Source organism: Tamandua tetradactyla, chromosome 3 (assembly GCF_023851605.1).
Source record: "Tamandua tetradactyla isolate mTamTet1 chromosome 3, mTamTet1.pri, whole genome shotgun sequence".
Taxonomy (NCBI): Eukaryota; Metazoa; Chordata; class Mammalia; order Pilosa; family Myrmecophagidae; genus Tamandua; species Tamandua tetradactyla.
This window is the reverse complement of record NC_135329.1, coordinates 84,926,763-84,941,466: the sequence shown is the minus strand read 5'-3', so window position 1 is coordinate 84,941,466 and position 14,704 is coordinate 84,926,763. Positions and strand designations below refer to the sequence as shown.

At 65.0% G+C, this 14,704-nt stretch overlaps 1 protein-coding gene across 7 annotated transcripts in view; it reads left to right on the top strand.

Annotated features, from left to right (window-relative positions):
* Positions 1-1,883, top strand: part of LOC143677470 (cilia- and flagella-associated protein 74-like) — a 136,756-nt gene extending 134,873 nt beyond the window's left edge. For all 7 annotated transcript variants that reach the window (XM_077153449.1, XM_077153450.1, XM_077153452.1 and 4 more), the window contains one exon: positions 121-1,883. In XM_077153449.1, the coding sequence (XP_077009564.1) occupies positions 121-222 (102 nt within the window). In that variant the 3' untranslated portion in view covers positions 223-1,883. The remainder of the gene's footprint in view (positions 1-120) is intronic.
* Positions 1,884-14,704: the final 12,821 nt, after the last annotated feature.

Below are 14,704 nucleotides of genomic sequence, written 5' to 3'. Positions count from 1 at the left end.
GGGTGCCCTGGGGGTACCCCTGCCCACCCCAGGAGCGGGCAGCTGGAGGAGGGCGCTGGGCGGGTGGGAGGCACACCTGCCCTGTGAGCCCCTCGGCTGAACGTCCCCTCCCCGTTCCAGCCGGACCACCCGCTCACAGCATCAGCCCTGCTGCAGCTCAGGGGGGACGTGAAGGAAACCTACAAAGTTATCTTTGTGGCCCAGGTCGTGAGTGGCTCCTGAGGCCACACGAGCCTCTGCACAGAGCCCCTTGCAGACCCTCCTGCCTGCCTTCGAAGCCCCACGGGCCAAGAGAAGCACGCAGTGTTCCGGGAACCCCGACCCACGACCCTTGTCTCAGCTTCCCGTACCCTGGGCCCGAGCACCCTACCCGGGCTGCACGGTCAGAAACATCGCCAAGGCCCTCCTGGCCTGCAGACCCTCCTGCCCGGTCCGGATCTGGCAATAAAGTCTCTCCACCCACCACGTGCAGGCCCCTGGGGGGCTACAGGCAGCGTTCCTGGGCAGCCCAGTCCGCCTCACACACAGACCAGTCCACAGAATGACAAACTAAGGAAGGGGTTCCTGGAGGCTGGGGATCCTGCTGGACACCAAGGGGAGTCCCAAGCCTGGAACATTGGGGGACCAGCAGGTGGGGGTGGGGGCAGGGTGCTGGGACCACAGGGCCAGAGCCAAGGTGGCCCAAACCCAAAAGCCCAGGATGGAGGGAGTAAGCGGGGGGCTCTACAGCCCACAGCAGACCGTTTAGGCCCCTGCTGAGCCCAGGTCAGGTCACCCTCTTGCTCAACTCACCTGGGTTCAGGTAAGGCCAGCACCTGTGTCTGTTCCTGCTTTAGCTGAGCTGGGTCTGGGCTTCCCGGGCCCTGTGCGGGAAAAGACCCCCAGCCCCACCCAGCCTGCAAGAGGCTCCTTGGAGCCCCAATGGTTCCTTCCCTGCCCACCCCGATCCACGCCACCCTGGCCTCCCTGCTCTCCGCAGATTGGCTTGTTGGGTGCTGTCCACTCCTCTGGCCTCCTTGCAGAGGCCCAACACCCACACCCACTCCCACCCCAGCCCATGACAGCACTGGCAGCCTCTCCTGTAGAGTGTGGAGAGGTCAGCTGGCCTGCTCCGGGGCACGGCCTTGGGGAACCCCGCTCTGAGCACCCTGCCCTCTGAACCCATGCCTCACTGGCCGTGCTGCCTGAGCCTTTCCTTCCCTGACCCTGAGCCCGTGGGGGCCTGTGGTGGCTTTTGGCAGGCCTTGTCTGGGGGCCTAAGCTGGGGCTTTGGAGGTGGCAAGCCCAGGTCTCCTCCTGCGCCCCGCCGTGGCTGACCCATGCTGTCCAGATTCTTCCTTGGCAGGTGGGTGGCACAACCCACTCTCATCCTCAGCCTGGTCCTTCTACTCCCTGGCGAGGGCCCCGCTCGGGTCCTGTGCCGGGACACAGCTGCCCGCTCCCACACCCTGCCCTGTCCTCCTGCCTCCTCCTCCCCCATCTGTGCCGGGCCCCAAAGGCTGCAGTCAGTCCAGGCCGCCGGGGAGGGGCAGGTGGCAGCTGCAGCCTGGGAGGCAGGCACGGCAGCAGTCCGTACACAGGCCGTCTGGCCTGTCTTTAAGCCCGAGGCGCACATGCCCCCTGGGAGCCCCGACACGGCAGAGCCCCTGCGTTCACGCGGGCTGGCTCCCTGGTGGCCAAGGTGCTGGCAGGGTGGTGCTGGGGGAAAAGGCCCCAAGCCCAGCCCGGGAGCGCCGTTGGGGCAGAGGCAGAGCTGGGCGGGGCCTCCGGCGAAGGGCTCTCGGCAGTGGTCTGTGTCCAGAGGCACTGCAAGGCCCTGAGGGCAGGCCTCAGACCTGTGCCTCCTGTATCGCAACCCTGGTCTGGGCACCGCTTGCAGAGTCCTGGGCCCCTGTGGGCGGGGCGGGGAAGGGGGCCTGCGGAGGGCGGGGAGGGGTGGGGCTGTGAGGGTGGGGCAAGGACTCCATCCCTCCTCCAGGGCCCTGGGAGGCCATGGGGGTGGGGATGGGGGGTGGAGCCAAGCCCCGCCTCGCCGAGCCCCGGGGGAGCAGCCCATGCCCACACAGGGAGATCGGAGATCGCTGCAGGGAGTGTGCAGGGATCAGGCCTCGGTCCTCGCCTGCCCTCCCACCCAACTCCGCAAGCCCCGGGCAAGTGACGCTGCACCCCCAGTGCCAGGCAGGCCCACCCCACCGCTGTCCCCAGCATAGAGATGGCTACAGAACGTGCAATCCTCCCTGGGCTCCGGCTTCCCCCTCAGCAGGCCTGCACCCCTCTCCTTCCTGGCCCCTGTGGGGTTCCCTGATTGTGAGCCCTGCCCCACACAGCGTGTCCTAAGAGGGAGTCCCATGGTGACCTGGACAGACAGGCCTGGCTCTGGCCAGGGAGTCTCTGGCCTGGATGCTTCTAGCCCATCCTTCATCTCAACTGTCCCCTGGAGCTGGGGCCTGACAGTTGTAGTCAGCCCAGTGGTCAGGACTTGTTCCTTGCCCAGGCCTTTGCTAACTGTCCTCCCCCCGCCACTGCCCTGGGCCCTGGTCAGCTGCATTGGCCCTACCCCTCCCGCTCCACCACCGCAGCCCCGGAGACCCCACGCACTCGTGACCCATGAGTGTCTGCAGGGGTGGTGGCCAAGCTCCCTGCAGCCGACAGCTCTGAGCAGTAGTCCCTGGGCCTGCAGCTGCCCCTGTCCTGCTGGGAGCTGACCTTTCCTGCCCACGGCCAGGGCACCCTGGAGCGGCACCCTTCTGTGATTTGGCTGCCAAGATTGCCAAACCCAAGCAGCAGTTTCCCAGCCCCTCCCCAGGGCCCGGGCCCAGAGTCCATCGCTCTGCCCCAGGAGCTGGCCCCCCATGCCCCTCAGCCCCCGCTGCAGCCCAGTGCCCCTTGCTGAGTCTCTGAAGTCAGGCTCAGAGGAGGTGGGCATCTGGGCCTGGGGCGTGGATCCCCTGCCTGCCCACCACCCTGCCCCTGGGGGTTGCTCCCCCAGCACACTGCTGCAACCCCCACCTTGTCGCTGAGTAATGGTCAGCCCCCAGCCCGGCTCCAGCAGGTCCTCGGCCCAAAGGAGGCCCTGTGGGCCAGAGCCCTGGCTCTCACAGCAGCTGTGATGTCTGCAGCTTTTTGGAAAGAGAATAAAGTTTGTTTCTAGGTGTCCTCCGCTTATATGAAAAGGGTTTCAGGATACTGTGGGCATTGTGCCCACCCCTAGTCCGTGCCCAATGTTATCTGTGGGGTACATCCTGGGGGGCTGCAGCTGCCCAGGTGGCCAGTTTGGATGAGGGGTGCCATGTCCGGTGCCACAGCAGCCACAGTGCAGCCATGTGCAGGTAATGGGCCCAGAAAACCCCACCCTCTCTGGGCCCCCTTTTTGTCCACCACCCCCGACCCCCCAGTCCTGAGGACAATGAGGCTCAGAGTCAGGCCCCACTGTTTATTGGATGTGGGTGGTGGGGAGGCGGGCAGGGACCACTTGGGGAGCTCCCGAAGGCCACAGCAGCTGTTGTACTGGACTGGCTTGAAGGACTCTCCGGTCATCATAGCCACGAACTCTGGGGACAGAGGAACAGGTCAGCCACGCCCTGGTCCTGGCCCCCCACCCCCAGCACCCCGTGTTCACCCTCGTAATTGATGGTGCCGTCCCCGTCCCTGTTGGCCTCCCTCAGCATCTGTTCAGCCTCCACCTCGCTGAGGGGCTCCCCTGCGTTCATGAGCATGTACCTGCCGGGGCGGCGCTGAGCCCCGCAGTCGCCCCCGCCCCGCCCGGACACCGTGCTCCGCCCCCACCCCTCCCACCGCGCCACACGACCCGGCCCCGGCCCCGCCCCGCCCTCGCGGCCCTACTTGAGCGTGTCCTAGTCGCCGTAGCCCTTGTCCTCCCGATCGAAGACGCGGAAGCCGGCCCGCAGCTGCCCCTCCTGGTGCTGGGCCTTCTCCTGGTGGACCCTCATGAGGGCCAGAAGCCCGCGCAGCTGAAGAAGCCTCTGTCTGCTGGGACCAGAGGGGGTGGGCGCCCGGCCAGGCCTGTGCCCACCCCATCCCCGCCCCGCGTGCGGGGCCGCCCGCTCACTGTCGCGGTCCACATCCCGGGCCATGGAGGCCAGCTCGCCCTTGGTGGGGTTGATGCCCAGCAGGCTCATGAGCCGCTCCAACTCGCCTGTCTTCACCTGCCCGCTGCCCTCCTCGTCGAACATCTCGAAGACGCCCTTGTACTCCTCGACCTGCCGGCCGTCAGGCGCTCCACCTGTGGGGACACAGCGCCCGCCCCGCCAGGACCCGTCCAGCCGCCCGGCAGCCCCTGAGACCCGCAGCATGGGGAGGCGGGGGCGCGGGGGGCTGGGGCTGCGAGGCAGCAGCAGGTGGGGGCCCTAGGGCGAGGCTTCCTGCGTGCACGAAGCCAGGCTTGGGGGTCTTGGCTGCTGCGTGGGTGGGCCCCTGCCCCGGGAAGAGGGTCTGAGTGTCGGGGAGCTCGGCGCCCGCCTGCCTCCCAAGCCCCTGGGCCGGCTCTACCATGAAGCGGCTGGGGCTCTGCGGCCGGCTGGCATCAGGCGGCGACGCGTGGCGGTTGCAGCGGCGTTTTAGAGGGGCCCGGCTCCCTGGAGTCCCCGGGGTCCAAATTCCACGGCCTTTTATGGCAGGGGTGATCCTGCCACCCTATTTTGGGAGAGGCCAGTCCTTCCCCACAGCCCCACCTGTCCCGAGGGACCCGGGGGACCCTCGCAGTGGCGCCAGGCGGGCAGGGAGATGCCGAGCGGCACCACGGTTCCCTCCAGGGGTGACGCCCTCATCTCGTCTGCCCCCCACCCCGAGGCCGCCCTGCCCGCCTTCTGCCACGGCTCTCATGGCGGCCTGTGCTGGCTGTGGGGACCGATCGGAGCCGGGTGGCCTGGGGCAGCCTTCAGGGGCTGGTGGGTTGAACAGCACAGGGAGGCCCAGCTGGGGGTCAAGCCTGCTTGCTCGTGGGGTCGGGGGTCCCAGGGGCTCTGTACCCAGGCAGTCACTCCTGAGGTCACGTGGACCCTCGGCACTCACCCACACGTGCATGCACTCCTGCACACTCGCATGCACACACATATACGTGCCAACACCCCCCTGCTTTCTGAGCCTAACTAACCAGTCAGAGCCCAGGCTGCGCCGCCACCCTCTCAGGCCCCTCTGACCAGCGCCAGGTTGTTTGCCAGGTAGGTTGGGGTCCCTGGGGGCTCCTCATCGCCCTCCTGCTCCCCACCCAGGGCTGTCACAGCCCAGAGTCCCCAGCTCACCACCCCCCCCGCCCCGTAGCATTGTCCCTGGAGCACTCCATGGGCTCACAGCCCTGGGCCCCTGATGCGTGTGAGCAGGTGATGGCGGCCTCAGTGCCACCCACCAGGACCTGGCCAGCCTTGGGCCAGCTGCTGAGGCCGCGGGATTTGTGCTGACCAGCACAGAAGGTTCCAGGTGGCGCTGGCCAGGGGGTGTAGGGCAGGGGCTGGAGAGGGGTGCTCTCAGGGTCCTCGCTGCAGCCAGGCCCCTCCCTGGCCTTGGCTACCCCCTGGGCAGAGGTCATGTCCCCCACGGGGCTCAGGGCAGGTCTTGGGGTCACCAAGAAGCCAGGCCGTTGGGGCTGCAGTGGCCTGGGTCTGGGGACACAGGTGCTGAACCTACCTTGGCTCCATAGGGGAGGGGGCTGCGACCCTCATCTTGTTCAGAGAGCGCAGGCCACAGTGTAGACCCCACCCCCCACCCCAGGACCCCGGCCACCCAAAGAGGGAACGGCACAGAGCTTGGCCACAACAGCCTTGGTGGAAAAGGATCCCCCGCTCCCTTCTCTCCAAATTCCCGAAACGACAAGGGAAGGAGTTGGCAGTAAGTCACCGTTTCGATGACACCAGGTCACGTCTCCAACCCGATGCCACCTAGGATGGCAAAGGACAGAGACTGACCGGCCTGCTGGGGTGGGGCCCGGGCACCTGGGCAGTCGGTGACCAGAGGCTGTGACTGTACCCCAGGGCCCCTCCCCACGGGCCCCATGAGGCATGGTCTCTGGGCACCAGGGGGACAGCAGCACAGGTACCACCCCCAGACACAGCCCCTGGACCCGGCTCCACACTCAGGCCAGGCCTCCCCCAAGCAGGGAACCTCGAGTTGCTTCCAGGAGAACAGAACGTGCAGAGAGGAGCCCACAACCCTGCCACTGCCACCAGAGCCACTGAAAGGACAGCGACAGGCCTGCCTTGCCTGGGGCTGCACCCCTCCCGGGCACCCGGGGCCCTGAAGGCTGCGAGTGGCCCCAGGCAAGATGCTCCGATGGGCAGCTCTCACCTGCAGCGCTGCCGTGCTGGGCCGAGGCTGGCCGGCTCTGCTGCTCTGCTGAATTCCCCCTGGCCCAGTGCTGCCTCCGCCCCATTCACCCTGCATCCACACTGTGTCTTGGGGTGGCACCTGTGCGGTTCCATGTGCGGCAGAGAGGGCAGGTGAAAGTTGGGTCCCTCACTAGGGCACACACCCCAGGCAGCTTACCTGTTGCACTCTGGCTGGTGGCGAAGCAGGAGACAGAAGGGAACACATGAAGGAATCAGATGGCCCGTGCAAGCACCGCTGATGACGCTCTCCAGAAAGCTGGCAGACAGTGGAGAGGGGGTAACAGGTGCTTGAGCACCAGGTGTGAGCAACAGGTGAGAGACCAGGTGTGAGACCAGTTATGTGCCTCAAGCATGAGCACCAGGTGTGAGCTTGCTCTGGTCTCATGCAGCTTCCTTGCTTTCCACTCCTGCAGCGGTGTAAGCCAGGACTTGATGGCCACAGTGGCTGCAGTTCATCAGTGTTGAAAGCTGGCCAAAGTCATGGCCCTGGTGCGGAAAGCCTGGGACCCTGCCACATGTGGGGACATCTGGGTGGAGGTCTGGAGGTTTGGCCTCCTCAGCCTCCTGTGAGCCCTGCACCTGCAGGTTTCGTTCCCTTCTCCCAGTGAAGAGTGGGACCTGCCCCTGAGGTGGGGAACGATCAAAGAGGCCTTGCCCCACCCACCCTGGCATATTTGTCCCCAAGGTCCCCTCCGGACCCCCACCTCCAGGCCGAGAGCTGGGGCTCCAGTGCAGCATGACCCAGCTGGTGAGGACAGGGGAGGAAAGGGACCGCCCCCCCTCCGGGCTGCAGGGGCAGGAGGCCGGCGGCCCGAGTCTGCTGGCTGGGAGGGGCGACTCCTCGGGGAGCTGTGCTGTGACATGGCCTCCCCAGGTCCCTAGGGGCACTGAGCTCCCGTGTCCACAGCGTGGCCGGCTCAGGAACACCCTGAACTGCCTCTTCCCTGGCTCATTTCCTGCTCCTCCACCGGGGCTTCCAGCCCGAATAAAGGTCTCCAGGTCGGCTTCGGGGGAGCCCAGGGTGGACAAAGTTTATAAAAACAAAGAGAAACCAAAGTCCTGGCCCACCACACCCTGGGCGATGCGATGAGCCTACCAGGTCTGCAGCCTGAGATCCCAGCAGGGTGAGGGAGATGCTGGGATATTGATTACAACCGAAAATGTGATGCGAATGCTTTCAGGTAACCGGTGAAACAAGAAATAGATGCAGAGCTTCCAGGTCTGTGGGAGAAAGGAAAAAATGAAGAAAATGCCATACAGCATGAAATTAACATCACTGAGTGGTGTCTGTGAAAGTGGTCAGGATGGGTAATTTGATGTTGGGTGTCGTGCCGGTGTGAGGCTTTCTGTACCCCAGAAAAGACCATGTTCTTTTAACCCATTCCTGGGAGGGCAGACCTGCTGCCGGTGGGAGCTTTTGGTTAGGATGGTTTCTATCAAGCTGTGATCCAGCCCATTCAAGGTGGGTCTTAATCGTCTTTACGGGAGCCCTTTATGAGAAAATAAACACAGAAAAAGCTGAGAGAAGCACACGAGAAGTTTGGAGAGAGCTTAGCAAAGAAGCCCCTGCAGAGAGCTGAGAAAGGAAAGCACCACAGAAGCTCAGAGAGGCCCCTAGAACCAGGAGCTGAAAGCAACGAACCCTGAGCAAAGGACAGCAGATGCCAGCCATGTGCCCTGCCATCTGACAGAGGAACCCCGAATGCCAGTAGCCTTTCTTCAGAGAAGGTATCTTCCTCTTGATGCCTGAATTTGGACATTTTCATGGCTGTAGAAGTGTAAATTTGTAAACTAATAAATCCCTATTGAAAAAAGTCAACCCATTACTGGTATATTGCATTCCAGCAGCTTTAGCAACTTGAAACAGGTGTTACCACAATAAAATTTATTTGAAATGTGATAAACCCAACTGAACATGGGAACGGAGAAAGGAGCATAAGGAAAGCAGGAAAATAGAAAGAGAGAAATGCAATGAAGCACTCCAACCACCCCACACGCTCCCAGGGGCCAAAGCTGGAACAATTTAAGAAAGAAAATACAGTAGTACTGGATGATAACCTGAAGCAGACAACAATATGGCGGGGTCCATCTGATACAAATAAATGGCCAGGTAAACGGAGGGGAGGGAAGGGAAGCGCTGACAACATGCAGCTCCATGGCCTCTGGGCGCTGAAGGGGCCTCCCCACCTTCAGGACAGGTGGCACCTGGTGACTTCCTTTCCAGGTGCACAGGAGAGGTGCCTGCCCTGCATGTGATGATGCGACCACCCCTCGCACTTGGGGGTTGGCTTCCCCCACCCCAGCGGGGGAACCTGCCACAACCCTAGGACACCAGGGGCTTGGCCCCCGGGGCCTTGCACAGCGGCGCCGGTCACACCGAGCTCGTGTACACACGTGGGACTCACGCTCTCTTCACCGTGGGAGGATTTTTACATGAAGACATTTGTTTTATAAATTAAAGAAACTGAACGATGTAATTATACATGGCTTGAAAATAAGAAATCCTCACACTGGCAACTAATTGCAGACCAGTCTGTGTCTCTGCAGTCCTCGAAGGCTGGGGCGAGGGGTTCCCTCTGCGGGGAGGGCACCGAGGTCAGTGGGTGAGGGGGTGAGGGGCGCCTCTACTAAAGCTCCCTGCAACACCTGTGCTGCCGCCACGGGCACAACAGGAGGCCTCTCCGTAAGGCAAAGGTTTGGAAGCTGTTTTGGGAGGACGCGTTAACCTTGGCTTTCCATATTATGCCTGGTCTCCCCACCCCTACCAGGTCTGAAGACTCCCCGCATCACCTCAGCCAGCCAATGGCTGCCCCCCAGCCCCAAGCGCTTTCCTTGGGTAAATCCCTGTTCCAGGACACGCTGCCGTAGAACTGCCAGTCGAGGACAGGAAAGTGCCTCCGTGCCAACCACCTGAGCCGCAGGCCAGCCCCAGGGCACATGGGGGATACGCGGCCACGACACGGGGGCCACCCCGACCTGCCCAGCAAGTCACTGACCAGTGCGTCTGATCGCAGCCGGAGGCCCCTGTGCCCTCGGGCAGACGTGAGAAAGGACCCAACGTAAGACACACGACCTCTGTGTCCAACAGGCACCTTTAATGGACACATCTCCACGCAACAGCCATGGTGCACAGAGAGCCAGGCCACGTGGACGCAGGGACAGATGAGGGGAGAGATGAGAGCCAGGCAAGCGGTGTCCATGGGCTCCACTTCACCATGCCATGTCCTCGGCGCTTTCAGCAAGCACTGAGCAAGGTGGCCATCAACATCCAGCTGGGACATCCTGCGGGTGGGGACAGCTGGTCACCCACTCGCTGGGGAGAGACACGCCCTCGCCCTTCCCTCTGGACACTGACCCCAACTGTCCCCGCAGAGAGAGCTGACTGCTGCCCCCTCCCACGAGTGTCCCTCACCCGCCCTCGTGCCCTGCTGTAGGGCCAATGCTGATGTAGGTGGAAGTCGGGGTGAAGCCGACACCCCAACCAGCTGCAGCTGAGAAAGGGGTCTGGGGACCACAGGCAAACAGCTCAACCCCCAGGCTATACGGACTTCCTGGGCCACCCCAGCCGAACGTCCAATCAAGCTGCTGCTTTAGTGTCCTTGTAGGTTCCTTGCAGTGGGCTGGGAAACATGGGGCACTTGCTAGGGATGAGACTTCTACCCCAGACCACCTGCATGGGATGGGGGGGTGAAACCAGCCCTCCGGGGCCCCGGGAACCCCGCTTCCTGGCAGATCTGCCAGTCCCACCAGCCTCGAGCAACAGCTGCAGGCAAAGACCACAGCAGAAGCAGAGACCACAAGCGCAGGCACTGTGGGACGCAGGGGGCTGAGGCCGGGCAGGTCCCCACCGCCCCGCGCACCCTGGCGGCCATCGGGGTCCAGGCTCTGGTGAGGCCGGCAACAGCTTTCCCACCCCTGGCAGATGCTGCTCTGAGTGCAAATTCCCAAGGCCACCAGACATCCTCAGAACCAGTGTCCTGGCACATCCCCAGGCCAGCAGAGGGGTCACTGCCCAGTCGTTGTGGTGGCAGCCCTGGCAGGAAGCCCCTGGGAAGCGTCCCGCCATCCTCCCTGCTCCGGCCTGCTCTGCTCCCTGCCTTAGTGCTCAGCCAGTGGGTGAGTCCTGAACTCGGGGCAGCGGCCGAGTTCCCCACATTGTAGTGGCTTCGGGACTGAGTCTCGATCAGCACCCAGGCCTCCTCCCACCCAGAAGGGGACGGAGCACAGGTTCCGTCTCCCCTAGAAGGAAGCCCACAGCCTGTCCCGCCTGCCCCCCCCCCCCCCGCCGGCTGCTGGAGAGGAGCTGGGCGGCCCGTTAGGTGACCAAGGGGCGGTGGGACCTGAGCTTGGTCTGTCTGCTCCAGCGTTCCCAGCTGCGGGCAAGCCCCTGGGGTTCAGCGCTGCACCCGTCCCCTTGTCGGAAAGCCCCAAGAACAGGCCAAAGTGAGCCGTTCTCCGGGGTGGCTGCCAGATGCCATCACAGCCACTAACAGGGACACCTCCCAATTCCTCTAGCCCAAGGTTCCTGCCGTGCCCCACCCTGCACCAGCGCAGAAGTGGGCGTCCCTGATGGCATGGGGCACGCCTTCTCCCCGGCCACCTCTGCACCCCAGGGGCTGGTGCCCGACCGAGGTGTTCGCGGCGCCAGGCTGAGCTGGACCTGCCCTGAGTGTCGCCGATGGCCCAGCTCGAGGGCCTCAGCCAGAACTCGAGCTGCCCAAGCAACTGCTCCACAGGTCGAGGCCAGGCTGGCCTTCCTGTCTCAGGAGTCTTTTCAGCCTACCTGGAAACGCAAGTGACCCAAAGACAGGAAGTCCCCAGGGAACAGGAGACAGGCAGCGCGGGCCTCTGCGGGGCGCCCCCGCAAAGCCCAGCTCCGCCCTGGGCGCCCTCACATCCCCTAGACTGCCCGTGGGACAAGGCTGCGTGCTGGGCAGGACGCCAGACGTGGGGGCCTGTGGGGCCCTGTGGGCATCGTTGGGCACTGCCTCCCTGCGCCCAGGACGGGCGGCTGCGTCAGGTAAAATTTAAATCAGGAGGATCACAGCCGCGCACCCTCGTGCACGAAGCATGGTGTCGCTGGCACAGCGCAGGCCGAGGACCCTCAGGGGCACGTGGCCTTCCCACCCCTGACCTCGGGGCTTGGCGCTGGGAGAGCCGGGCAGTGTGGGGGAGCCCTGCACCCGACTTCAGAACCCGAGTCTCACAGCTGGAAAAGGCGCCGTCTGAGCACCTCCCTGGAGGACTCGGACCGTGTGTCCTGACGGCAGCCGGGTCTGCTCCCGGAGCCCTCGGCGCCCCGAGGAACCTGCCCCACCCGAGGAACCTAACCCGCGTGCCCAGGGACAGCCGCGCCGAGCTGCTAAGGGCCTCTCGCAGCCTGCGGGTCACTCGCTGGGGCTCGGGCTCCTGGCACGCGGGATGGGCAGGCCCACAGCCCCATGCTGCACAGCAGGCGTCTAGCTCCTTGGCAGAATCAGGGTCCATCCCCAGGACTCAGAAGACAACGCCTGAATGTCTCCATTGGGTCCACCAAGGACAAGACGACTCGGTACCAGCGACAGGGACTTTTCTCTTAAGACTCGACAACCTGAGCCCTGGGAGCCCAGCACACCTGGGGCCATTGGGGCCGCCTCTGCTGGGGGGCGTGGGGCCAGGGCAGTCTAGGCCCCCGCAGCCCTGGGGAGGGCAGGTAGCTGGCAGCCAGGCCATGGGCCACCGGAAGGCGGGCAGCAGTATGAGCCCTGCCCTTCGGCCCATTCTATCCCTAAAACGTTACCTCAAGGGGTCACAACTGGGCAGCGCTGAGCGGGTGGGGGGCCTTGGCCTGTGGACGATAGGGCTGTGGCTTCCACAGGGTTGAGTCACCCAGGGAGCCTGGTGGGGACACTCACGTGGACCCGAAGGGGGCCTGGCACATGGGACAGCTCTCCAAGGCCGGCGGCTCCTCCCCCGACGGCAGCTCCTCGGCACTGGGGTCTGCGGGCGGCTCAGGCGTGGGGTGAAGGCGGAGCGACAAAGCCGAAGACACCGACAGGGACCCCGGGTGCCGGCCCGCCGCGCAACACAGTGAGGAGGAGCGGGCCAGGCCCCCTGCGGCCCCTGGAGCCGGGGGCAGGGGCGTCCAGAGAAACGCCCGGGGACCCACCGTGAAGACTTCCGGGGGTGCCTCGCAGTCCGGGCCGGGCCGGGGATCCTGCGAAACGGCTAGGTCGTCGGGGCCCGCCCCCCACCGCGGCCTGCCCGCCCCGCCGCCTCGGGCTCGCGCCCCCGCCCCGGAGGCCCCACGTGGCCCCACCTGGCCTGGCGCGGCGGGCAGCGGCGGCAGCGGGTCCCCCGCCGGGCTCGGTTCGGCGCCCGCGGCGCGCAGCAGCGCGGTCCACAGCTGGTCCCGCTCGCTCGCGGCGTCGCCGAGGAACCACGACGGGTCCCGAGGGCGCCTGGGGGGTGGAGGGCAGGGGGCTCAGCGGGGGCGCCCACGAGGGAGGGGCGCGGGCGGCGCGGAGGCACCTGAGTGGGGGGCGTGGGGCGAGCACCCAGCCCGCGCCCCCGGCCCGTCTCCCCCGTCCCCCGCGGGCGGCCACCGGCGGCTCAGCCTGGACCGCGGCCTGCGCACCGCCCCCGGCGCCTCCATCGGCCGCTCCCGCCCCCGCCCCGCGCGCACGCGTCCGGTGGAAGTGGAGGGAGGTCCACCCCGGCCCGCCCCGGCCCGCCCCGGCCCGCCCCCGCACGGTCTCCAGCCGCCAGCGGAGACGCCGACCCTGGGGGACGCCTACCCCAGCCTGGCCCCTCGCCGCCCTGCGCCCCAGGCGCGGGTGGCCGTCGGAGCGGAAGGCCCCCGAAGCCCACTCTTTGGGGAAACTGAGGCTGGGCGGCTTCCGTCGCCGCCGCGGAGGCGGGGCAAGGGCGCGGAGGCCATTTTCCAGAGGGGCGGGGGCGGCTGCCCTCCCAGAATAGCGGTCGGGGTCTCCCACCCCCAGGGGCCCCTTCCCTCCTCCCGAGCCCTGCCGTAGGCCTCGGAGGAGGAGGAGGAGCAGAAAGTGGGGGTGCTGGAGGTTCGGGGGCCCCACTTTCCGACCCGCGGCGTCCGGCCCTGGCGGAGTCCCTAAGGAAAAGAGGCAACCCGAGCGTGAGGGAGGGAGTGGGCGCCATGGGGGAGCCCAGGGACGCCCGGGCGGGCCAGCCCCCCCCACTCTGGGACGTGGAGGCTCACCACGCGGTGGCAGCAGACTCTCAGGCACACCCACGCCCCTCCCGGGCCTGCAGCCCTGGGCATAGCTGCCCCTGCAGGGGCCTCCGGGGCCACTCCCAACCTTCCGGGGCCTGGGTCTTTGGGAGGGGGGGTGCCACAGGCAGATGTCACTCCCCTGTGGGGTCTGCTCGGACAGGTCCCCCCACCCAGGCCTACCACCTCGGCCTCTCTGGGCACCCCTCATTCAGGGCTCTGGGAAGGGGGCCCGGGAGCTGGAAACGCAGGGTGGCCTGGGGTCCCCTGGAGGTGTGGGGCCCCCAGGCCCTCCTGAGCTGGGCTCAGGTCTGTGTCCTCCTGCACACTTGAGCCCTGGAGTCTTGGGCCAGCGAGGGGCGCCCCAGTTTGCTTTGGCCTGTCCGGATGCTCATTCACCCCCAGGCCCAAGGGGACAGGGCCTGGCCCCGGGGCCAGTCTGGCACCAGCTGACCGGACTGAGAGCACCGGGCAGCCGTCTGGACAGAAAAAGAAGAGGCTATGGAAGCTCATCTGATTCCAGATATGATGATGGAAGAGGGCCACCAGGAAACCCTCCCCGAAGAGCGGGTCGAATCAATCATCTGCGTGGACCGAGTCCTCCTCCAATGGCTGGTGGATGAGGAAGGTCAATGTCTGCTCTAAAAAGCAGACAGTTGAACATGCACACTCACAGCGGAAGGAAACCATTAAGAACAGGAGGGCAGACCATGCTGGACAAATAGAGGAATGTGTGTGTCTAAACAGGAATTGCTCTGTGTCCTCACACAGATGAGTGAGGGCGTGCTGGGAATTCCCTCTGCAGGGATCTGGCAGGACTGACATGCGGTTCTAGAAGTGCACATGTTTTGTCTCATTTTTTTGTATAGTTTATTAAAGTATTAATATAGTTTTAATGAGTAAATATTTTTAGTTTGCAAAGCCAACTCTTCATGTTTATATAATTAAAACACATAAACTTTGAATCTGAAGAAAATAAATAAAAGACTGTATTCGGGAGGGGAAAAAAAAAAAAGGCCTGGGGCTGGGCCTCCTGGTCTCCTGGCTGCTCTGGCCAGTCCCCCTCTGGTCAGCACACGGCCCCAGGAAAGGCGGGGGACTGGAGGCCTCGGGTGCAGAGGAGAGCCGCGGTGACCCC